The 25479-nt window shown below is 44.2% G+C and overlaps 1 protein-coding gene across 1 annotated transcript in view; it reads left to right on the top strand.

Moving 5' to 3' along the window:
- The window catches only part of GPAT2 (glycerol-3-phosphate acyltransferase 2, mitochondrial), a gene marked incomplete at its 5' end in the record, with an annotated part of 339381 nt that overhangs the window by 186396 nt on the left and 127506 nt on the right, over positions 1–25479 (top strand). The window contains one exon of the mRNA XM_082253675.1: positions 21171–21241. Within this exon, the coding sequence (XP_082109801.1) occupies positions 21171–21241 (71 nt within the window). The remainder of the gene's footprint in view (positions 1–21170; positions 21242–25479) is intronic.

Raw genomic sequence — 25479 nt, 5'->3', positions numbered from 1 at the left:
ATTGCATGACGGCGCAATTGCCAGTTAAAATAGCGCAGTGCCGAATAGAAAAAAAATGGCCTGGTCATGAAGGTGATAAAATCTTCTGGAGCTGAAGTGGTTAAAGTTGTATCTGGACCTTTTAGCAGTGGTGTGGCACTTCAATTTCAACGTTTAGAAGAAGGTCAGCAATGTCAGCTCCCATATTTCCCTTGATACAGGTTCCTTTTAATTAGTCCATCTGACACTCTTTTAAACCTACATGGTGTGAGGGATCGTTTACACCATAAAAATGTGTCCGAGCACACATTTGGGACAGCCCATTACTTTCAGTGGGCTGTCATGCAAGCGGGAACGCACAGAGTTGTACAGTGATACCATGCATTTTGGCAGCTGCAAGCATACATGCATTTGCTAGATGTGTAGGGGTGCCATTGAGAATTAATGGCACCCGCTCGCGTGTGCAGAAGGCAGTGCGTTTTCATGTGGTCGGGGAAAACAAAATTCTCACCTGCGTTCCCGCATCACACCTGGTTTGAATAAGACCTGAAAGTTGTCCATTCGTCACTAATGTTGCTTGGGGTAATTACATTGCTTGCAATTATTGAGCTATGTATGGTCTCCACAAGACTGGATAAACTTCCCTTGTTGCTCGGCAATGAGAATATCCCCAGACTTTCTGGCTTACTCAGCCTAAACTTTCTATTATGTGCTTGTGACTTGGTGAATATTCTTCATCTTGTGTTTTTACTTTTTCACTGTTCACTTAGCTTATTAAATTAGGTGAAACTGTGTTCACTTTAAATATCTAATCCTCCGAGGGGAAAAAAAAGCACCTTTTTGCCATGCTCAACATTGGATAAATTCCTGACACTCGTTGGAACTAAAGAAGCTGCATGGATTAACAGTGAAACATCTTTAATATTACAGCACAAGTCCAATTAAATATTACTGAATGCTACTAGCTATAGCTTCACCTAATTTACTAAGCTACAAGATCTTTTACTTTGCAAAGGTAACATGCTATGGTAAGTGAACAGTCTCTAGTCTTTTAGTAAAGCAGCCCCTTTGTCATCTTGTCTTAGATATTTTAATACATAAGTTATGCTGTTTTTAAAACATACACAATACAGTTAATGACACTGAATTTAAACAAGTTTTTCTTATAACTTTGGAGTTATAAGGTATACTGTTTTATTTTTCAGCTGCCATTGAGCTGCTAAACCAACTTCCTCCCTTACTTGCTCCTCCCCTCTCATGCCGTAGGCGAGCACCAGATGGATTTATTCTCATTTCTTTCCTCTTCATTAATGTAAATTGCTCTATCTCCCTCAATCCTTTTGTCTGGGAGCCTTTTGAATGCTTTGATACGTTTGTGATTTGCGTACACAGTTGAAGTGATCCTTTGTCAGATGACAGTGTCTCAGAACAATGATGAGGGGGCTGCAGCAGTGTTGGAGATTGTGGCACCTTTCTAGAACACATATGTGACCCCCCCCCCCCACACCAGTGACACTTCTTATCTAATACCTGCTTCCCATTCTGAAGGGGGGGGGGGGGTATAACCCTTTCGTTTCAGGTGTGATTTTATAGTTCGCCATGTAGACATCACGTAGGAAGTCTTGAATATCTGGTACAAAAGAAAAAATGCATGGCTGAAAGTATGAGTAATACCCTTGCTTAAAATCCTTGGAAGACCTCTCATCAAATAAAGAATATTTCTACTGTGAGATGTGACAAGCATAATGTTGACATATTTTTTTTCCCTCTGTTCAACCTGTAAAGGTATCCATAGGCATGAAATTCATAACTGAAATTGCAGCACATTTGGAAAATCCTGGATCTTTATTACGGGCATAGTTAACTGCTGATTGGTTTACAGCACCTTTGTTTATATTTATCAGCTTAGTTTGAGTGTTTTGGTAAGCTCAGAATTTGGCAAATACAATATCTTTATTGTATAGTACAGGATACAGGGCTCTTGTCCTGGACCATGGGTTATATGCACCTTCAGGTGATTGGACAGGACAAAGAACTTTGCCAGGGTTGCTCTTAGTGCATACTCATATAACCCCACCCACTCAATGAGACTCCAGGTTTGTGCTAGTGTTCCTATGTGATGGTCCTCATCTTCTTTTGGTTTCTCAGACACTTCTATAATTTTCTGACTGCTTATTGCCCTGGGTTAGCTAGAAGTTTCCAGTAACCCTCAGTGCTTACCTTACACAGATCCCAATGTAGTGGAGCTAACCTTTGTTTGCTTTGGGCATTGGAATTTGCATTAGGTGCTCTTATTGACACATTGTTGCAACAAGTATAGTTAGCCACAGGATGCTATACAGGTTCAGGGCCATGACCATATTTAAGGTTCCTATGCCCTCTGTGATGGGCAAATCCTGGACCCTTAACAGGCCGTGTCATTGGCAAAGTAAGACGAGGTCCCCCTGTTTTGGACCGTTCCTGGCTGTACACTGCCCACAGTGCTTAGCATACAAGTGCATAGGTGCAGGTAAGCAAAGTTACTTCATTGTGATAATCCCCATTATACTTTTTTCTGACGCCTTTGTTTCTTGAAGCCTTTTTTACTTTATTTTAAATGTTGCTGTATTTTATCATCCGTGATTTGTCTCTGGATGATAACAGTTGCAACACACCTCCTGGCTAATGCATTTACGCCTGTCATAGCAGCAGCAAACATGAACATTACAATTGCTGCACACACTGCTGCCTTCTGCTGCAGAGACACAGCCAAGGAACATGGTCAGCACGTGGGTTTTAGCAGCTCCTGTATTCCAGACACACAGAACTCCGTTCAGCTGCATCCATTCCATGAGTACTCCACCGGAGATCCTCTCACTTGGTGAATCACAGGTGCATGGGCCAAAAGGACCAAATAATACACGTTCCTACAGGAAACTGAGAACCCCATGTAGGATAATAGCTGTTTCCTCATCCTGGAGAAGTGTCCTAATATGACACTGCTCCCCTCATCTGACTCTAGCTCCCAAGCTGCCTGTCTGACAGAAGGAGATTTCTATTCCACAATGTCTGAATTCTTTGGAAAACATGTGGCACTTTTAAAAACGTTGGTTTCCAGAGGCTAGAAACACTACCCTTCCTCCATTCCCTCCATCCCCTTTACGTAAGGATATTATGGAGGAAAGTTTTGAGATCCCTGTATTTTGTAGCAGCGACCACAAAGGATTTTCCTTCGCCTACATTTTTGAGGTATAAGTTATGACTTTTCACCAAATGCTCTCTACTTTGGACGAGTAATTTACAAGGTGTATGTAAATGGGGAAATTTCTGCGCTATTAAATTAGACTAATATTCAAATGATTTGTGAAAAAAGGTGAAAGCGGTACACATGGACTTGTAGAAAAAATCCCAAAGCAATAATAAATACAATATATGTAGCGCTATATATATAGTGTCAAAAGGAATATCAAAAACTCAAGGAACCACAAGTCAAGCTTATGACGAAACGCGTTGGATGGAGTCAGACGTGACGCAACCACGCCCCCACAGCCTGTCTTTTGCAAGTGTTCGCGGAGACGCCGTAACACTCGGATCTTCTGCAATACCATACAGATATACGCTGTTTCATGTCGTTTTACATGTGAGTGCACACCTTTGTTTTTAATCTATTGTTTTATGGAGTTACGCTATGTCCCTATCATCATTTCTTTATATATGCCCATGAATACCGGACCTGAGTACTTGTCACGCATGGAGTGACACCTGGTGGATTTCCACATAATTACAATTAAGCCTGCAGTGGTCTATCCATTAGGTTGGGTGACCAACTCCTGGTAAGCTGCTACATTGCTTCTTTTGGTGATCCTTCACGGGTGTTCCTCCTTCTTATCCCTTGGTCTTACAACGTGGAATAGGACCTGTCTGCTGGGACTTGTGGTTCCTTGAGTTTTTGATATTCCTTTTGACACCATATATATACTTTTTCTTCACTGTTTGGTCACCGTTTGATCTCAAGATTTATCATTTTGGTGTATCGACTATTGATTTGATACATATGTTTTCTGATTTTTTGTCACATTTATTTTGTGTTTATATGCAATTTTTTGGTTGTACACTTTTAGTATTATATGATTTTCTGGTCATCAACATTTATATTGTATAATATAGTTTTATATCAACATATACTTTTTTTGATAGCGCTACACATATTGTATTTATAATTTACATGGTGTGCATTTGTCTTTGCCTAACAGCATCAGAATTTTCACAGCCTAAATAAGCTCTATGGGCAGTAAAAGACTGGCTAAGTCAAAAGACTTTCCCAATGCATGCACAGATTGAACAGACAAGGACTCACTGCTCAAGGTGGTGTAATTGCCTGATGACTCACACAGGTGCATGCCCCGGCTCGCCTCCGTGAAAACTTGATAAAAGAAAAGGAATTGGCAGCACTCCAGGTTGAGTCAAAATCCAGATTTATTGACTGGACATCCAAATTATGACAATCGTGACAAGGTAGACGCGTTTCACACACTGACTGTGTGCTTAATCATTACCTTTACCTACCTACCTGATTAAGCACACAGTCAGTGTGTGAAACGCGTCTACCTTGTCACGATTGTCATTATTTGGATGTCCAGTCAATAAATCTGGATTTTGACTCAACCTGGAGTGCTGCCAATTCCTTTTCTTTTAGCATGCACAGATTGGCTGTGCACTTTGAGGTCTGGCACAATGCTGAGAGAGGCTATACTCTCCTAAGCTTTTTGCTTAAATTTATCCTCTGGAAAAGGAATTTAAGAAGAAATGCTCTATTCCCATAGTGGATCCTGCCATTTCGGTTCTCAATGAACACCATTACAGTTTCTATAGAGGATGTTTCCTCTTTTTAAGGATTCTGTTCTAAAACAATTACAGCTAATACCCTCCGCCTTCTTGTTTTGCGTTGAGGCTGTATAATGAATTCACCAAGTTTTTAAAATGTCAATTAACTTTCAGAATATTCGCAGGAGTTTGTGGCAAAAAGCTTAGTCTTCTGAACCTGCTTGTAAAAATATAAAAAACGCCTTTTGGCAGTAAATGCCTGTTTTGGGATTCCTATGATAATTTCATCGAAGTCCCTGGAGAAAAGATACTTTTACCCCACAAGAAAATAATCAAAATCTGCTACTTCTGCTCAGTGAAACAAACCGGTTCACTATCCGAGACCTCGGAGGGAGCTATGTCCGTTGGAGTTTGCACCAGTCTGAATCCAAGAATTAACAGATTGGACCCAGAAATCTGAGATTTCAAAGTGATACAAAATAGAAATTCTATTTCTGCGACCTCCTTGTTTTTTGCCTTTTCAATCTGGCAGTTTCAGACCAAAAGCGAACTGATTTAATGACCACCTTCCACCAACTGTTTCAAGGTTTCTATTCAAATCTGTTCAGTCTCAAATCCAAATGGGGACATCTCCCAATACTTGACTTGAAATCTCTGAACAAATTTCTTTGACAAAATTTTGGATTGAATAAACAAGATCATGCATGTCCCAGACAAGAGGAATTTCTTACATCAGCAACACCTTCTGTTTTGTGCTGTGGGAGAGCAACACTTCCAATTTGTAGCATTACCATTTGGGCTCTCTTCTGCACCCTGAGTGTTCACAGCAGTGCTTGGACTGCTTCTGGCTCTTCTGAGGACCTACGGCATTCCTTCTATAGGTAAACTGGATGACCTCTTGCTAAAGGATTCCTCAGCCACAACTTTGTCAACCATCATCCAAATGACGATTCAGTTCCCACCCATGCACCCTTGGGTCAAAACTGCACACCTCAGTCTTCTTCTGCCTGAGAGTTCTTGTAACGCTCCTGCGTTTCTTATATGGTGTGGATTTTCAGCTGCAGAAATAGTTCCACGTCAGTAGTCATGTAAGAGATATGCTGAGATACCATTCCCAACCTCAATGACTCATCATGTGTGGAAGGTCTTATTTCAGCCAGTACACACAATTAGCAAGCTGGTTCCTAGAATGACTTTATGTATGTGGTAACACAATGATGAAGGTTGAGGGATAGGTTGAGTGGAGGTGGTAGGTGATAGACACTTGAAGGTGAGACAGTAGCAGATGGATGCAGGAAGGTTTAGCAATGTTGTATGGTAGCAGATGACAGAATAGCAGGTGGACATACAAAAGAGATCAACCCAGTGCAGAAAAGTAGCAGTAGTCTCAAGAGCTAGCAATCTAATTATGCAGATGTGATAAACAGTCTTTACTATGCAGAGCTAGGTAGTGTAAGCTTAGTATAAGTTTATAGAGAATTCCCCTGCGGGGTACTTAGCACTATTAGCGATACAGCCGAAGGGTGGTTCAGGAGAGGCGGATGATCCAGTAGCGGGATACAGGGATCAGCGCGGCGAGGTTCCGTCAGCGAGGTAAGCTTGCAAGCATGGAAGCTTCAAGCAAGAGTAGCATCCAGGTAAGGGTGTTTGAACGAACACATGTGAGTGAGAACCGGCGCTTTAAATAGCCATCTAGTCCGGCGCTGGATGATGACAGCTCCAGTCTTAAAGGTGTATGCGCACCTTTCCAAAAGTAAATGGTGGGGCGCATACACTTGTGGAAAGTGTAATTTAGGGTACCAAAGGTACCGGAACATTACAGTTCTGGGCCATAATGATAGTCTCCTTTTAGGCAGTTTCTTTTGCCTTGTTTCCCTACAGACTTTTTCAATCCAAGATACTCGACGTTGAACAAGCAGTTTGAATCCTTGGATCGCCCTATGCTTCTGTCAAGCCAAACAAAATTCTACTGATATGTTGATCTACCAATCCTGCCCTGGTATGTGGAAAGTTGCTCCATTGCATACACTGAAAGGTGGTGAGAGAGGATGCCAATTTTACAGGCTGAGACAGAGTTACAGATCCCTGACTTGAGGACATGATCTCCACAGTAGTCAGAACTTCCTGTCAACATTCTGCAACTAATATTCATCTAATTTTCTCTAGTCCAGCACTGGACTTCCTTTCTACAAGTTGAGCTAGTTAGGGTACCAGGCAGTTGAATATTGCCACAGAATTGGGCCTACATTACAACCAAGGGAGCATCAAGCTGACCTAAAAAACTTACCATTGCCGGTTCAGCTTTTGGCCTTGGTATCCCAAACGCTCTTTGAATGAGCAAAGCTTTTGCGCCATGGTCTGGGTAGTAAGCAAGTTCCTCTTTACATGTACCTGGTGAACCAGTTGGTGCAGGGGCTGCAATTTGTGTGATGTGTCTTTAGATCCAGTCCCTTTGCTTTCCAAGCTCTCTGTCTCATCGGTGGTGCTTCAGCGTGTATTGTGCCTCAAGTGTTGATCTGCAGACCAAACGTCCAAGATAGATTTGCCCCTTGTTTGGGGGCTACCCCGAATGACATTAAGAGTCTCACAGCACTGAGTTTTCTGTTCTGTTTACTTTCTTCCACCTCTTAATCAAATCTGGAGTAGGAATTCCATCTATTTCCTCTCTAGGGACCCCAACGCTAGGTAAATCATTCCACATTTGTCTCCTGGAGATCCAAGGCCTCACCTTTTTATCTGATTTAATTATTAGGCCATTTGAATTCAGATTCTGTTTGTTCTGTGGTCAGATTCACAGGGTCCCACTTTTGGAAGTAGCAGTGGCAGATGTCCTACTTCTACTTACAGGTTTTGGGCCTTTGTATTTTGTTAGGGCATCATTAGACTTGTTCATGAGGGCTGCACACCACAAGCTATTCTTTGTTGCAAATGAGCATGAACAATGTATGTGAATTGTATACACTAAACAGTTACTTAACTTGGTTCTTTTTTGTGATAGAGTCAATAGTTTATACTGGATTTCTGCAGACTGCTTCTTGGAGTCCTGCCAAGAACCACCAGTTTCTTTCTATCCAGCTCATGGCTGTGTAAAAGCCCTTTGTTCCCTCCCCCCTTCTTCCTGCCAACATCACTTCCTGTTGCATGAGCTTCATAAGCATATGAATAGGGGAATCCTAGCTTCTAAAAACAACAAATGGTCTTAAAATGTTGTTCCATTTATGCTATAAAACACTAAAATAGCCATAGCAACACAGGAATAAAAAGGTTCCAGTGAGCCTGAATACCCCTTATTGGCCCAGAAGAACATTATGCACAGACCTACTTGGACTTACATACATAGTTACATAGTTAGGTTGAAAAAAGACATCAGTCCATCCAGTTCAACCTATGATGCGTGTGTGTGTTTGCTTTTAACCGTACATTGTATACCCCTGTATGTTGTGGTCTTTAAGGTGTCCATCTAATAGTTTTTTGAAACTATCGATGCTCCCTGCTGATACGACTGCTTGTGGAAGAGAATTCCACATCCTTACTGCTCTTACAGTGAAGAACCCCTTACGCACTTTAAGGTTAAACCGCCTTTCCTCTAGTTTTAGTGAGTGGCCACGTGTCTTATTGTATCTCCTTTCTCTGAATAGTTTGTTCCTTATGCTCGGGTCACCAGTACAGTATTTGTACATTGATATCATATCCCCCCTCAATCGTCTTTTCTCCAGAGAGAAAAGGTTCAGTGCTTGTAGTCTTTCCTCATAGCTGATGTCCTCCATTCCCCTAATTATTTTTGTTGCCCTTCTCTGGACTTTCTCCAATTCCAGCACATCCTTCCTGAGAACCGGTGCCCAGAACTGGACAGCATACTCCAGATGTGGCCGGACCAGAGTCTTGTAGAGTGGGAGAATAATCTCTTTATTTCTGGAGTGAATCCCCTTTTTTATACATCCCAGTATTCTGTTGGCTTTGCTTGCGGCGGCTTGGCATTGCATGCCACTGCCAAGCTTGTTGTCTACCAGTACCCCCAAGTCCTTTTCCATCCTAGACTCACCCAGAGGTTCCCCCCCTAGTGAGTAGCTTGCTTTCTGGTTTCTGGCCCCCAAGTGCATTACTTTACATTTATCAACATTAAACCTCATCTGCCATGTAGTTGCCCACCCCGTTATTTTGTTCAGGTCTGCTTGCAAGGTTTCCACATCCTGCATAGAAGATATTGGCATGCCTAGTTTAGTATCATCTGCAAATACTGAGATTGTACTAGATATCCCCTCCTCTAGATCATTTATGAACAAATTAAACAGGATTGGTCCCAGGACAGAACCCTGGGGGACCCCACTTTCCACACCCGCCCAATCCGAGTACTTCCCATTAATCACCACCCTCTGTACTCTCCCCTGGAGCCAGTTCTCTATCCAGGTACTCACCTTATGGTCCATACCTACCTTCCTTAGTTTGTACAGTAATCGTTTGTGGGGAACGGTGTCAAAGGCCTTTGCAAAGTCCAGATACACCACATCCACAGGCTTACCTTTATCTAGGTGGCTGCTCACTTCATCGTAGAAGGTTAATAGATTGGTTTGGCAAGAACGATTTTTCATGAATCCATGCTGATTACTACTTATAATACCGTTTTTATTACTAAAGTCTTGTATGTGGTCCCTTAACATCCCCTCCAAAATTTTGCAGACTACAGATGTTAGGCTGACCGGCCTATAGTTACCCGGGATATATCTCGGCCCCTTCTTAAATATTGGTACCACGTTGGCTTTTTTCCAATCAGCTGGCACCATACCCGTCTGTAAACTATCCTTAAAGATCAAGAATAATGGTCTGGCAATCACCTGGCTGAGCTCATTAAGAACCCTCGGGTGCAAGCCATCCGGTCCCGGGGATTTATTTATGTTAAGTTTCTCTAGTTTAGCTCTAAGTCTATCTTCTGTTAACCATGGCGGCACTTCCTGAGGTGTATTATTTAGTTCGGCCTTACAAGCTGGGTTCGTGTAGCCCCCCGATTCTTTTGTGAAGACTGAAGAGAAGAAATTATTTAACACTTCCGCCTTTTCTCTGTCCTCAGTGGCCATATTTTCTTTATCATCTTTTATGGGGCCAATGTGTTCTGGCCTCGCTTTCTTACTGTTTATATACTTAAAGAACTTCTTGGGGTTCTTTTTACTCTCCTCCGCTATATGTCTCTCGTGTTCTATTTTAGCCGCCCTGATTTCATCTTTACATTTCTTATTACACTCTTTGTAATGCTTAAATGCTGCCAATGACCCCTCAGTCTTGTATTTTTTTGAAGGCCTTTTCTTTAGCACTAATATACATTTTTATGTTGGAGTTTAGCCATCCAGGGTTTATTTTTGCTCTTTTAAATTTATTTCCCTTTGGAATGCACTGGCCAATCCCCCTGTTTAGTATGCTCTTGAAGCACTCCCATTTTTCCTCCGTGTTCTTTGTTTCCAGGGTTCTATCCCAATTGATATTTTCTAGCAGCGAGCGCAGTTTAGGGAAATTGGCTCTTTTGAAATTCAGTGTCCTTATATTACCCCTCTGCTTCCTATTACTGTAATTAATACTGAAACTTATTGACCTATGGTCACTGTTTCCTAAGTTGTCCCGTATTTCTATATCCGTGATCAGGTCTGTATCGTTGGTAATCAGTAGGTCAAGTACCGCATTGTTTCTTGTCGGTGCATTCACCATCTGACCCATAAAATTGTCCTGCAAAACATTTAGGAACTGCCTAGCCTTGGCTGAGTGCGCGGTTCCTTCTGCCCAGTCTATATCTGGATAATTAAAGTCCCCCATTATAATGACATTTCCCATCCTTGCTGCCAATCCTATCTGTAAAAGGAGGGCCGCCTCACCCTCCTCCCTCTGGTTGGGGGGCCTATAGCATACGCCCAATATTACCTTCCCCGCCGTGCCATCCCTTTGAAGCTCTACCCATAGGGATTCTGCCTCATCCATAGCTCCATTATTAATATCCTCCCTCATATTTACCTGTATGCTGTTCTTAATATACAGACATACCCCTCCCCCTTTTTTTACCCTCTCTATCTCTGCGATAAAGGGAATACCCCTGAATGGTCGCCATCCAATCATGAGAGCTGTCAAACCAAGTCTCAGTTATCCCCACAAAATCGAAGTCCTCCTCAAACATCAGCAGCTCCAGTTCTCCCATCTTGTTGGCCAGGCTTCTGGCATTGGTATACAAACCTCTTAATTTTGATCGGTTACATTTATCCTCATTTGATGTTTTTAGGCTGCTCTCTTGATTTTTCCCCATACCCACCCTGGGTATAGGAGCTCCGAACACCCTACCGCTAATGGTAGGATGAGCCTTGGCCTCTTCCAAACAGACCAGACTCACTGGCACAAAGCTCAGCCTTCCAACCTGCTTCTCAGTTGCTGGCTGTCAGGGTGCCAGGAAACCAGACCACACGGGGATGCAGGTAAAATAAAGCAGTTTACTGGAGAAAACAATTGCACAGCAAGTGTGAGAAAGAGAGAGCAGGAGTTATCCAAGCCGGGGTCGGGTCCAGAAGTGGGTAGTCTGCCGATGTCATGTCGTCTGCCAATGCCGGGTCGAGAGCCAGGAGAGTAGTCAGCCAAGCCAGGTCATACACAGAGGAACACTTAGAACAGAAGACTGCTAGCAGAGATGCACCTTGGAGCACAAACACAAGGCAAGGATTGCAACCCAACAGGTGGTAGATATAGTTAGGTGTGCAGCATCATCAATGTGCGATGCCCAGGCAGCAGAAAGTGATGATGCAATCAGAGTCTATAAGAGGCAGCAGTCTGCACATGTCCCAGATGGCTGCCAACAGGAGGGCAAGGTAAGACTTTGACAGTACCCCTCCCCCCCTCAACGGCCCCTCCACAGAGCAAAAAAATGTTTTCTGAGGAAAGCGAGCATGAAAAGCATGAAGAAGGGCAGGAGCAATGAACATCAGCGGAGGGAACCCAGGATCATAACCCTAACAGTGCACCAGATATTGAACCTGACCTTGGAACAGACGAAAATCCAAGATGCTGCTAACCTCATACTCCTCATGATTGCCCACAGGAATGGGATGAGGGTGAGGAAGTGAAGAAGTATGGCGATTGCAAACCAGTGGCTTCAAAAGTGACACGCGAAAAACTTTGGAGATACGCATGCCAGGGGGAAGATCAAGGGCATAGGCCACCGGGTTCTCTGTACGGACGATGTGAAAAGGCCCAACAAAACGGGGTGCCAGTTTTGAGATGGCCACTCCGAGGTTGAGATTACGGGTTGACAGCTGCACCCTCTCCCTGACCTGGTACGATGGAGCAGATAAACATCTCCGGTCTGCCTGAAGCTTCTGATGCTTTGCAGAAACCCATAAAGACTTGAATCTGCACCCAAGAGGAATGGAGGGCACGAAGAAGATCTTCCACAGCCGGGATGTCCTGTGCCGAGAACGACTCCGGCAACACAGCGGGTTGGAACCCATAATTGGCCATGAATGGAGACATTCCGGAAGACGAGTTGATGGCAGAGTTTCTGGCAAACTCAGGTAGCAGATCAACCCAATTGTCCTGATGGTCAGAGATATAGCAGCAGAGAAATTTCTCCAGAGCTTGGTTGGAACGCTCAGGGGCACCATTGGACTGTGGATTGTAGGCGGAGAAGTAGATTTGAATACCCAACTGGGAGCAAAAGGCGCCCCAGAACCTGAAGACAAACTGGCTCCCACAGTGCGAGACAATCTCCTTAGGCAACCCGTGTAAGTGGAAAATCTAAACACCGAGGCAAGCTCCTGAGCAGTAGGCAGCCGCTTAAACGGAACACAGTGGCACATTTTGGAGAGCCCGTCAACAACCATGAGTATAACTGTATAACCTTGAGACGCTGGAAGTTTCACAATAAAATCCATGGCCAGGTGAGACGAGAGATGCTCCCCATTGGGAATGGGATGCAATAGGCCCAAGGTGTAAGGTGTTGAGGAGATTTGTTCTGGGCACAGACCGAACGAGCAGCCACGTATGCAGCAACATCAGTGCGGAGAGATGGCCACTTGAACTGATGGGAAATATCCAAGGACACCTGGTTCTTGGAATTCTGGTACATGTGCAACAGTCTGATGCGCAACCCCTCAGGTACAAAACATTTGCCAGCAGGTCTCTGTGGGAGCATCAGGTTGGGCAGCCAAGATCTGTTACCCCAAAAGAAGAGGTTAAGTTGGTGTGGATGGCAGCCAGGATGTGATTTGAAGGTATGACTGGTGTCTGCACAGAGTCCTCACGTAGCAACTCAGAAAACCGGCGAGACAAGGCATCAGCTTTAACATACTTGGAGCTGGGCAAAAAGGAGACCACATAGTTAAAACTAGACAAGAATAAGGCCCATCTGACCTGATGGGGTGTGAGTCTCTTGGCCTTCGAGAGATATACGTCAGATTCTTATGATCATTGAGATTGAGAAGTGAAACCACAGAACCTTGGAGCAAGTGTCTCCATTCTCGTAATTGCATTCAGCTGGAGACAGCTTCTTGGAGTAGAACCCACAAGGAAGTAAGGGTCTATCAGGTGTCCATTGCTGAGACAGGAGGGCACCTACTCCCATCTCAGATGCATCCTCCTCTAGGACAAAGGGCAAACCAGTATTGGGATGAAACAGAATGGGAGCAAAAGTGAAAGCAGACTTGAGGTTCTTGAAAGCTTGGATGGCAGCGTGCATCCAATTGTGGGACTCACTGGTCAGATCTGAGCTAGGTTTGGTCAAATAAGAAACGTTCCTGATAAATTTCCGATAGTAGTTTGCAAACCCAAGGAAACGCTGAATGAAACGTAGACCACTAGAACAAGGTCATTTTAGAACAGCCAAAACCTCCTGAGTGAGGGTCCATGGAGAACACCTCAGCCGAAATGATGTAGCCCAAGAAGGCAACCTCCGACAAGTGGAATTCAAACTTCTCAAGCTTACAGAAAATCCCATTCTCACGTAACCGCTGCAGCATTCATCTGACATCCAGGTAGTGTGCTGCAACATATCACAAAAGACATCATTGATGAACTCCTAGAAGACAGCAGGCGCATTGCACAAGCCAAAGTGCATTACCAGAGATTAAAAATAACTGGTTCTGATTTTAAACGCGGTCTTCCTCTCGTCGCCCTTCTTAATCCTTACGAGGTTCTACGCAGCCCTTAGGTCAAGCTTGGTAAAGTGCTTGGCTCCATTGAGGTGGTCGATCAATTCAGTAATCAACGAAATTGGCTATGCATTGTTGACTGTGATGCGATTGAGGCCCCAATAATCAATGCAAGGTCTCCACTCTCCCCTCTTTTTCTTTACGAAGAAAAAACAGGCACCCGCTGGAGAAGTGGACTTGCAAATGTGACCCCGGGCAAGCGCATCTGCAACATACTCCATGGTTTTATTCTACGCAATTGAGAGAGGATAAATCCTGCTACGAGGGGGAATGGCACCAGGTTGCAAGTCTATAGCAATTTTACAGACAATGAGGAGGAAGAGTACCAGCACACACCTTGTCAAATACATCTTGATACTGACAATCTTCAGTAGGCAACACTGAATCCGAGGAGGTACAAAGTATATAACAATATAACCTGGAAACAGGTTGACTCCCTGTGAACAGCCCCTGTCGCTATATCAACTGGATCAGTCTCGTGGGTAACCTGTGCCAGCTGCAGGGGTCTGCCATCAATCGCCTTGATAACTAGTGGAGAACCACGAGGCTGCAAGGGTATGCTGAAAGGGTCCCTCCTCCTAAAGAGCTTAGCCTCAGAAAGGCGAGTGAACCCCAGCTGCATAGGTTCACAGCCAGACGCACCAACCCCAGGAAATGTGGGAGGTGAGAGAGGAATGGATGGGAAAGAAAACGTAGGAGCCTATCTGGTTGGAGGCCTCCGCAGGCACTCCTTAAATGATGGTCTCTCCCTGAGCCTGGTTTCGATCAAAATCAGGAAAGAAATGAGAGCCTCAGCCCGTCAGGGAGATCCTTGGCCGCAATCTCATCCTTCAATGTCTCAGAGAGACCATGAGAGAAGACAGCCACCAGAGCCTTATTATTCCAGCCCACTTCTGCTGCCAGGGTACGAAATTTGATGGCATACATGGCAACGGTTCGTATACCCTGTTGAATGGACAGGAGAAGCTTAGCAGCAGAGGCAAAGCGAGCAGGCACATCGAATACCCTACAAAAGGAGGCAACAAAACTCGGGTAATCGAGTATTACAGGATTATCGGTCTCCCAAAGGGGATCCGCCAAGGCCTTGTCCAAGAGCAACGAGATTAGGAAGCTTACCTTTGACCTGTCAGAGGGAAACGCCTGAGGAGCCATCTCAAAATAAATGCCCACTTAGTTTAGGAAGCCACGACACTGACTTGGTTCACCCTCATAGGGCTGCGGCAGGGGGGCTGAACCAAACATCCCTCTGGTAACACCAACTGCAGCTGCAGGAGCGGAAACAGGAGCAGAAGCAGGTGCCACTACAGGGGGAAACCACCGGCCTAGCAGCACCAGAAGCAAGGTGTTCTGTGCATGCAAGCAACGTCTGTAATGCCTGAGCGAACTGACCTAAAAGGTGATCTTTTTGATCGAGCCTGGTAACCAGCATAGGGAGCATAGGAGGACCTGCATCGTCAGGTTTCATGACCCTTGTGTACTGTCAGGGTGCCAGGAAACCAGACCACATGGGGATGCAGGTAAAATAAAGCAGTTTATTGGAGAAAACAACCATAATCGCACAGCAAGAGTGAGGAAGAGAGCAGGAACAAGCCGGGGTTTAGTCCAGGGCAGTCTGCTGATGCTGGGGTCGTCTGCCAATGCCGGGTCGAGATCCAGAACAGTCGTCAGCCAAGCCAGGTCATTCACGTAGGAATACAGAGAACAGAAGACTACTAGCAGAGATGCACCTTGGAGCACAAACACAAGGGCAAGGATTGCATTCCAACAGGTAATATAGTCACATGTGCAGCATCATCAATGTGTGACCCCTAGGCAGCAGGAAGTGATAATGCAATCAGAGTCTGTAAGAGGCAGCAGTCTGCACATGTCCAAGATGGCTGCCAACAGGAGGGCAAGGTAAGACTTTTACACTGGCTTTAACGTCATGGCTATTAAAAGGGTATATCTCACTCGGTTATTTCCACTTTACTCAAAGCAACAAATTTCAACCCCCCCCCCCCCCCCCCCCCGAAGATATACCATTGCACGCAGAAGGCTTACTTTGCCTGGTGCAAGGACAGAAAGCTAAGTCTCAGTTCTATGTCCTCCCTTTCTTCAGTCTGGTCTTGACCAGCTTCTAGCCGTGAGTACCCTAAGGGACAAGTTTCTGTCTTATCCATTGTATTTCAGAAAACCTTTTGCATAGCTATCGCTAAGCAAGAATTTTCTTCAGGGTTTTGCTCTTATAAATCCCTCAACCTCTTGTTGTCTCCTTAGATCTGAGCCTTGTGCTCGCGACACTTTAAAGATCCCCCTTAGAATGGATTACAGAAATCTCTTTGGTTGACCTCATGTATAAGGTGGCTTGCACATCTGTTACGCATGTCTGATTTGACAGCTCTTTCTTGTAAAGATCCTTTTCTTGTTTTGCACATTGACCTTTTACCCAATGTGGTCTCTTCTTTCCACCTCCATGAGTGGTCAGGTTCCTCCTTTCCCTCTTAAGGCACACTCTACTCGGGCGCTTAGTGCCTCCTGGGCTTTCCGTCATCGGGCATCAGTGATGCAGTTTTGCAAGGCGGCCATCTGGTCGTCTGTGGACACTTTTACAAAGTTTTATAAAGTGCATGTGTTGGTATCTGCGGATGCTACTTTTGGCTGAAAGTTTTTGCAGGCTGCTGTTTGGAGGACCTGGTCCTTTTTGAGGGTGTATTGTTTTTTCAGGTGAGCTCCAGTTGTTTTGGTTGAGCTCCTTATTATCTGATTGGCTATGGTTAGTCTTGGGATTTTTTTTCTGCTGTTTTCCCACTCCTCATGTTTAACATTGATTTGGGACGTCCCAATGGTTAAGAAGAATCAGGAGCTGCGTCCGTCAATGAACAAAACAGAAAATGGGATTTTTGACTTACCGTAAAATCCATTTCTCTTTTGTTCATTGATGGACACAGCACCCACCCCTCTGTGGAGTTGGCTTTCTTCTGACACTGCTTGTAACAAAACTGAGTGTGTGTGTGTATACCCCTGGAACTGCCCATAGGCATAGTCCAGCTTTTTCCTGCCAAGTGTCCTACTCCTGTAGGGGGTAGTATAACCTAATGTTTAGGAAGAATCAGGAACTGTGTCTGTTAATGAACATCATAGAAATGGGTTTTATGGTAGGTCAAAAACCGTATTTTTCTCAGTACATAATCTCATCAAAAGATTCAGAAAATCTGAGAAATCTGTGTGTGCAAGGAAAAGGCCAAAATGCAATATTGAATGCCTGTGATCTTCAGGCCCTCAGATGGCACTACATTACATTAAAAACTGTCATGATTCTGTGATGGACATGCATAGGCTCAGGAATACTTAAAAAAACAGTCTGTGAACGCCATTCACCATGCCATCTAAAATTGCAAATTAACCACTTGCCGACCGCCGCACGACAATTTACGTCTGCGGTCATCCTCTCACAGGCAGAGCGATGTAGGGCTACGTCGCGAGCCTGTGAGGGTCTAGGGAGCGAACGCGCGCCGCCAGAGGCGCACTCCTGCGTGGTCACGGACCCCCCTGCGCATGTGACCGGCGGACTCGATGTCCGTCGGTCACTCGGCGATCGTCGGTGCAGAGGGAGAAAAGCAGGCAGCTGATGTAAACAAGCCGCCTGTCATTCTTCCCTGTGTAGGAATGGTGATCATATGGTTCTACTATGTAGGACCGTTGATCACTGTTCCTACACCTCAAGCAACAGCCAATCAGTTTTTTTTTTTTTTTTTTTTTACCAAACATATGGTAGGAAAAAAAAATTGACCCAAAACGTTAAAAAATTTTGATTTTTACTTTTTTTTTTTTTAGGGAATTTCATATAAAAAAATGTGAAAAATATTATTTTTGCAAAATTGACGCTGTTTTTTTGTTTATAGCGCAAAAAGTAAAAATCGCACAGGTGATCAAAAACCACCAAAAGAAAGCTCTGTTTGTGCGGAGAAAAAGGACGTCAAATTCGTTTAGGTACAGCGTTGCACAACCGCGCAATTGTCCGTTAAATTCACGCAGTGCCGAATCGCAAAATAGGCCCTGGTCAGGAAGGGGGTAAAATCTTCCGGGGCTTAAGTGGTTAAAGCTCAGTCATGCAAAGAAACCATATCCTAACCTGATCCAGAAACACAGCCATCTTCTCCAGGCAGGAGCTCATTTAAAATGGTCATTGCAAAGTGCTGTTCTGTGGTCAGAGAAATTGAACTATGATATTCTTTTTGGCATCCAAAGGCACCGCGTCCTCCAGAGTAAAGAGTAATGGGATCTTCTGGCTTGTTAACAGTGCTCACTTCAAAAGTCTGCATCTCTGATTGTTTGGGGGGTACAATAATGGGTAAGGGTAAAATGGTAAGCTTGCACATGTGGAGGGGTACCATCAATGCTGAAAGATATATCTAGGTTTTAGAGCAGCATATGCTCCCATCTAGATGACATATTTTTCCAGGGACTATTTCAGCAGACCATGCTAAACCGCATACTGCATCCATGACAACAGCATTGCATCTTAGTAGAAGAATCCAGGTGCTTTAAATGGCCTGCTTGCTGGCCAGACCTTTCACCAATCAAAATATTTGGTGCATCTTGAAGCAAAAAATAGGACAAAGAAGACCCAGGTCTGTTGAGCAGTTAGAATCCTATATCACAGGCATCACTAAATGGCGGACCGCGGGCCAGGTCCGGCCCCAATCACTCTCTCACCCGGCCCGCAGCGGTCGCGCCATTTAGATGCCTGTTCTTCTCTCAGCTGTCACGCTTTCGCTTTCATCTTCACAGAGCCAACTTCGGGAGGCAGGGACAGTTCTGAAGGGAGGGCGGAAGCTAAACAAGCCAGTGATTGGTTGCTAAGATAAAGGGCAGTCCAAGCAACCAATCACCAGCTTGCAGCTTCCGTCCTCTATTCAGAGCTACTGTGCCTCCCGTCCTCCTGTCTGTGTAAGGCAGGGGAAATGTGTGAAGAGAGAGAGGTGATGTGTGGCGAGGACTGAGTAGGAGGAAGAATGGACTACAGCAGAACAAGGTGCAGTGTATGAATAGGTCACTATTTTTACAGCATTAGAAAACTATGATCACTGAGTGGGGAGAGATGTTGCAGCAGTGATCACTGTGAAGGAGGTAGTAAGCAGTGATCACTGCTGCTGATTGATGGGAGATCAATGTCCGAACCTGTGTAAACCCTACATCTGGTGCCTGCTATGTCTGCTGTGTGTGATGGTTGCAGGAGACATTGAAAGGGATCAAAATGCTAACTAATTGTCAGAGTGCTATAGTGCTTTTTTTCTCCTATCTCAATCTTAAGTGCAGTCATTGTTTGCTGCCCCCTATTTTATGTTAAGGGGCACACTGATGGGCACAGCAAAATGTGTCCATCAGCATACCCCTTAAAGTGGTTGTAAACCCCCAAGTAGTGTTTGTATCTAAAGGTAAGCCTATAATAAAGCTTACCTATAGGTACTGTAGATATCTACTAAACTTGCACCGTTTGACGTTATCAGCACATGCGCTCTGAAGGAACCCGTGTGCCCGTGTGCCATGATTGGCGGCTCCTGCGCGCATGCACAGGAGTGACGTCATCACTGCTCTGGCCAATCAGGTGGCCAGATGACGCGAACTCGGGAATGTAAGGCGGCTGAACATGTCAGCCATGTTACCAGTGAGCGAGCGGCGCTGCGGGGGCTTCGTTCTAAGGTAAGTATTTCATAATGAGCTAGTATGCGATGCATACTAGCTCATTATGCCTTTGTCTTCCAGGTTTTTTTTTCTTAGGTTTACAACCTCTTTAACATAAAATGTACCAATCAGAGTGCCCCTTAACATAAAATAAGGGGCATGCTGATGGGCACATATTATGTTAGTGGGATTGCGCTGATGGGCACATGTTAAGGGGCACTCTGATGAGGACACCTGAAGTAAGGGGGCACACTGATCTGAATACCTGATCTAAGGTGGCACTGTGATGGCCCCACCTGATGTAAGGGGGCACTCTGATGAGGACACCTGATGTAAAGGAGCACTCTAACCTTATTTGATGGGTACAAATGATGTAAGGGGGAACTCTGATGATGGCACTTAATGTAAGGGGGCCTTATGATGAAGAAGCCTGATGTAAGGGGGGCACTCTGATGGGGACATCTCATATAAGGGGGTACCCTGACAGTGGCAACTGTTTTATGGGGGGACCCAATGTAATGAATCACTCTGGTCGGGGCACCTGATGTAAGGGGGAACACTATTGGGGACAGTTACAGAGTATTACCAGAGCGTGTGGGGAAAACAGTAAGAAAAGCATCATAGAGCGTGGCTGTGCCAAAAAAAGGAAAGTAGAAGCGTACAATCTTTCATGGCACAGACTTGAGATTCGGACCTCGGCCAGAAGAAAATTTTAGTGACCGGACCTCCTTGAATTTTAATTCACTACCCCTGCTATATCAGGTAACAATGGGACAAGATTCCTTTCCCAAAACTCCAGCAATTGGTCTCCATTCCCAGACATTTACAGAGTGTTTAAAGAGGAAGGGATGCTAGACCATGGAAAACACTGCCTTGTCTCAATGTTTTTGAGATGTATTCAATTTCAAAATGACCTTATTTTTTTTCCTAAATAGTACATTTTCTCAATTTAAACAATTGAAATGTTTTCTATTGTAAATAAACTATGGGTTTATGAGATTTGCAAATCATTGCATTTTTTTTTTTAAAGTAGATTTTCAGTGTTCCAACTTTTTTGGATTTGGGGTTGTAATTTAGTGAAAGGAATCATGGTTACAAAGTTTTGCAGTTACTTTGTTGTATTTAAAGACTTAATAAAGTTATGGCCTCTTTTATATAAAACTGCAAGTCCTTGCATGTGGTTTTAGGTTCATCCTCTACAGTAGTAGATATCCAACAATGCATTCTTTAGATTTTTTACACTGAATAGTATTGAGGTATTGTTTTCACTCATAAGTATTAAGCGCAGCATCAGGCCTAAATTTATAACATAGCAGACTATTGTCCATGGAGGATGCTTAGTTATACCATGTTCGAACTAAGAGTTTATCTACAGGCACAGAGTTTGGTAAATTAATATCCCCCAAATCTAAAAAAAAAAAAAACATTTTGGCAGGAGTTAGGTTCTAATGTCTGTGTGTATGTAGTTATCAGAAAAGTTGTGTGTGTGTGGGGGGGAAGCGCACACATTCTTTTAAACCCTGTTTTGTCATTGACATTTTTTTTTTCTTCCAGCTGCAGTGTCCTGCTCATCAGTCATGGCTTCTCACATGATTTCAGCCCTTCTCCTCCACAAACACAAAACTGTAAGTATATTGTATGCCCCTTCAGGGAATTCAGAACCTTAGAAGTTTTTTAGTTCTATGGGATGGTACACGTGTAGCTCTGTTATGGGTGACAATTCAAAAAAGCATATCGCATGTGGTATTTGGGCCAAATGACACATTTTTCTCAAACATCTCATGTGATTCTGAAAATGTCAATTCATTAATTCACTTTATGCAGCATTTACCTCAAAATACAAAAACATATGATGAATACCACAGACAATTAATTCACAGATATAGGCAGCTGAAGGCAGAGGTAGACCATGTCTCCAGGTTGTCCCTATGCAACACTCAGTTTCCTCATTCTACTCCTAGAAAGGATAAAAGACTGATTAAATGTGTCTCAAATGATAACTAGATATAGATGAGCAGTGTCAAAATCTAAAAATGAATTAAATATCAGCGCGACTAAATATATCGCTAAGGTGCCTAAAATAGTGCAGCTGCCGTTATGGATAATTAAGGTTCTCACAATCCCATCACCAGTGACGGATGGACTCTCACCTTAAGTTTCGACCAGTGTTTCACCACTAGGTCAAAAACAGCTTTATGATATCCTCAGATAAGGGGGTATACTCGATCTTCTTGTTAGTCCTGAGTGCTCCCTGATTGCTGCACAGATAATTTGAGTGGCTCTGTCCTCACTTGTTATCTCAGTCATGTAACACGGAAATAAAGGGAAAAGGATCTAATGCTCTCTGCATGTAAAGCATTCAAGCAGGGTCAAAATCTACATGATATCTGGAGGAGTCCCTCCAGCTGCAGAACTGGTCTGTCAGCCCCTATCTTTGTAGTCAGGTGAAAAAGTACACCCTATGGAAATTGCTGACTTTTTAAACATATTTAAACATGCAAACAATTGGGGGGGAGGGGGGATTTTGGATTTGAGCTGCATTTTTACGTTCCCTTTAAAGCAAAACTTTACCCATAACAACCTGATAAAAAAATGTTGTTTAGCAAGAAACGTATATATTTAACATTAAGACCTATTCTACCAAAAGGAGTTTTCTGTGAATTGCCTCCATCATTGTTCCTGTTTGCTGGTAGCTTTCATTTTGCTGAAGCCTGTAACCCTTGAGCAGCAGTAAATCCTTGGGCTATCAGCAGATCGGCCTCTAGTGGCATTGTTTTTCAGCGTAGTACAGAGAATTGAAAACATCTGAGCATGTGCAGAGTAGGATGAGACTGTGCATCATTGGACTTTAAACCGTATAGGCACTTATTTTTTATATTTTACATAGCTGTACCTGCAAAAGGGGCCAGCCTGAAGTAATCCATCAGAACTTAATTTTCTGATTAAGCTCAACTTTATGCTTCCAAGGCAGCAAACCAGGGCATACACATGCTGCAACTGTGATGCTTTGCATTACAGGGCTGCAAAAATTATCCCCCTTGTCGCATTCAGCAGACATCGCCACCTGCAAAACATAACTTATTAAATTTAAGGCTGCCTGCAACCGCTTGCAGGTTTTTAGGGGTTAAAACAGACAGTGAGGGGGTAACATAATGCTCCCTCCCAGACCTTTAATAAATGATCCACTTCAGAAGGTGAAGCTAGTGCAAATGAACCCTAAAGCCCCCAGAAAAAAGGTTGTGAATGTCTGTAAGTGTTGCATGGAACTTAGAAATGTCATTTGAAATGAATCATTCCACTGTAAGAAAATAAACCTGCAAGTGGTGAAGATTTAAAGTGCCTGCTAATTTAAGACCAGCCGGCCCAGGAAATCAAGCCCATGGCCTTTATATATGAAGTTTAAATAAGACCGATTCCACCAGTGCAGATTAGGTGCCAGTCATTAGAACCCCCCCTTTAGGAACAACTGATTCTATAGTTATGGATTTCAAATGATGGTAAATGTGTACTTTGTCTTTTTGATTAGACAACTGTCTTTTTTGTTAATTTAGACTATGAAAATGAATAAACCGAATCCATTGCCTATGCAAATATTCTAGTTTAAATAGGTGGTTTTCTCTGAAATACTGCCGGTACCTCGAGCCACACAAGAGAGGCAGAAGAAGATTAGGGAACTTAACAAATGGCTGAGGAACTGGTGTAGGAAGGAGGGGTTTGGGTTCCTGGAGAACTGAGCTGACTTATCAGTCGGCTACTGGCTCTTTAGTACGGATGGGATGCACCTTAATGGGGATGGTACAGCTCTTTTGGGGAGAAAGATGGCCACCAAATTGGAGGGGCTTTTAAACTAGGGGGGGGGGGGGGCTCAGAAATAGAGTCAGGAGGGAGGGAGAAAATGACAGAAAGCAGTATTAGGGTCAGCAGCGACAGTAGATCCATTACGTCAATTGGGGGGTCTGTGCGGGCAAACCTCAGACCAAACAATGAATAAAAATAAGCACCATTCCACAAAACTAAGAAGGGTATATGCAAATGCCAGGAGCCTAGCTAATAAAATGGATGAGTTGGAAATGTTAGTACATGAGGAGGGGTGATTGTGCCAGTTCCCTCTCAGGAACGCGTTCAAGGGTTTTATTCAAACCTGTTTACTGTGCCTCTGAAATAGGGCAAGGTGCATCCAATTCTTGATCTCAAGACTCTTAACCGCTTTGTACGGGTTCAGAGGTTTCGTATGGAATCCATTCTCAAGGTGGTGGCGTCACTACACCAGGGAGACTTCTTGGCCTCCATAGATATCAAGGATGCATATCTGTACATCCCTATCTATGCTGGACACCAGCGGTTTCTTCATTTTGCCATAGCAGAAGAGCATTATCAATTTGTTGCATTACCCTTTGGTCTAGCCTCCGCTCCCAGGGTGTTTACCAAAGTACTGGCCCCTGTGTTGGCATTGTTGCGCCAACAGGGGATAGCGATACTGGGGTATCTGGACAATCTCCTGTTGAGAGCAGACTCCCATTCAGCCCTGATGAGCGACCTGACAATCACGGTCAGCTCCTTACAGAAGTTGGGATGGAACTTCAATTTCAAGGAATCCGCCCTGATACCTTCCTTGAGACTGGATTATCTGGGCCTGACTCTGGATTCAGCCTTGGCGAGGGTCTTTCTTCCCCCGGACAAGCTGCAGAAGTTGCAGGGGGCGATCCGGGTGTTGTTGAAGAACAATATGTCCTCGCTGCGGACTTGCATGCGGGCCTTGGATCTGATGGCCTCAACTAGTGATGAGCCGAACACCCCCCTGTTCGGTTCGCACCAGAACATCTTGAACAGGGAAAATGTTCTAGCAAACATGCAAACTCCATTAACCACTTAAGCCCCGGAAGATTTTACCCCCATTCCGACCAGGGGGTATTTTGCGATTCGGCACTGCGTGACTTTAACGGACAATTGCGCGGTCGTGCGACGCTGTACCTAAACGAATTTGGCGTCCTTTTTTTCCCACAAACATAGCTTTCTTTTGGTGGTATTTGATCACCTGTGCGATTTTTTGATCACGCGCTATAAACAAAAAAAGAGTGTCAATTTTGCAAAAATAACAATATTTTTCACATTTTTTTTATATGAAATTCCCCCCCAAAAAAATGTAAAAATCAAAATTTTTTAACATTTTCGGCCAATTTGTTTTATGCTACATATGTTTGGTAAAAAAAAATCGCAAAAAGCGTATTTTGATTGGTTTGCGCAAAAGTTATCGCGTTTACTAACAAAGGGAAAGATTTTTGTCATTTTTGTTGTTTTTTTTTTAACGCGTAATGGCGGCGATCTGCGATTTTTTTTGCGGTACTGCGACATTGCGGCGGACAGATCGGACCCTTGACTGACATTTTTGACACTTTTGGGGTTACCAGTGACATTTCTACAGTAATCAGTGCTATATATATGCACTGTTACTGTAAAAATACACTGGTAGTGAAGGGGTTAACTTTATTTGGGAGGGAGGGGCTGTGTGTGTCCCTAGGGGCGTGCTTTCTACTGTGATTGGCTGTGGCTTCAGCTGTAAGGACACTGATCAACGGATCTACATAGTAGATCCATGTGATCAGTGTCTTTGCAGCGAGGAGAATGACAGGCAGCTTGTTTACACAAGCTGCCTGACATTCTCCCTCTCCCCCGCCGATCGCCGAGTGGCCGGCGGACATCGGGTCCGCTGGTCAAACGCGCGGGGGGGGGGGGGGTCCGTGACCACGCGGGAGCGGGAGCGCGCCTCCGGGGGCGCGCGCTCGCTCCCTAGACCCTCACAAGCAAGCAACGTAGCCCTACGTTAGTTTGCCTGTGAGGGGCTGACCGCCGACGTAGATAATCG

The sequence above is a fragment of the Pelophylax lessonae genome (genome assembly GCF_965119305.1).
Source record: "Pelophylax lessonae genome assembly, chromosome: 4".
NCBI lineage: Eukaryota > Metazoa > Chordata > Amphibia > Anura > Ranidae > Pelophylax > Pelophylax lessonae.
The sequence above is the reverse complement of the archived record's forward strand: the minus strand, read 5'-3'. Positions and strand labels throughout refer to the sequence as shown.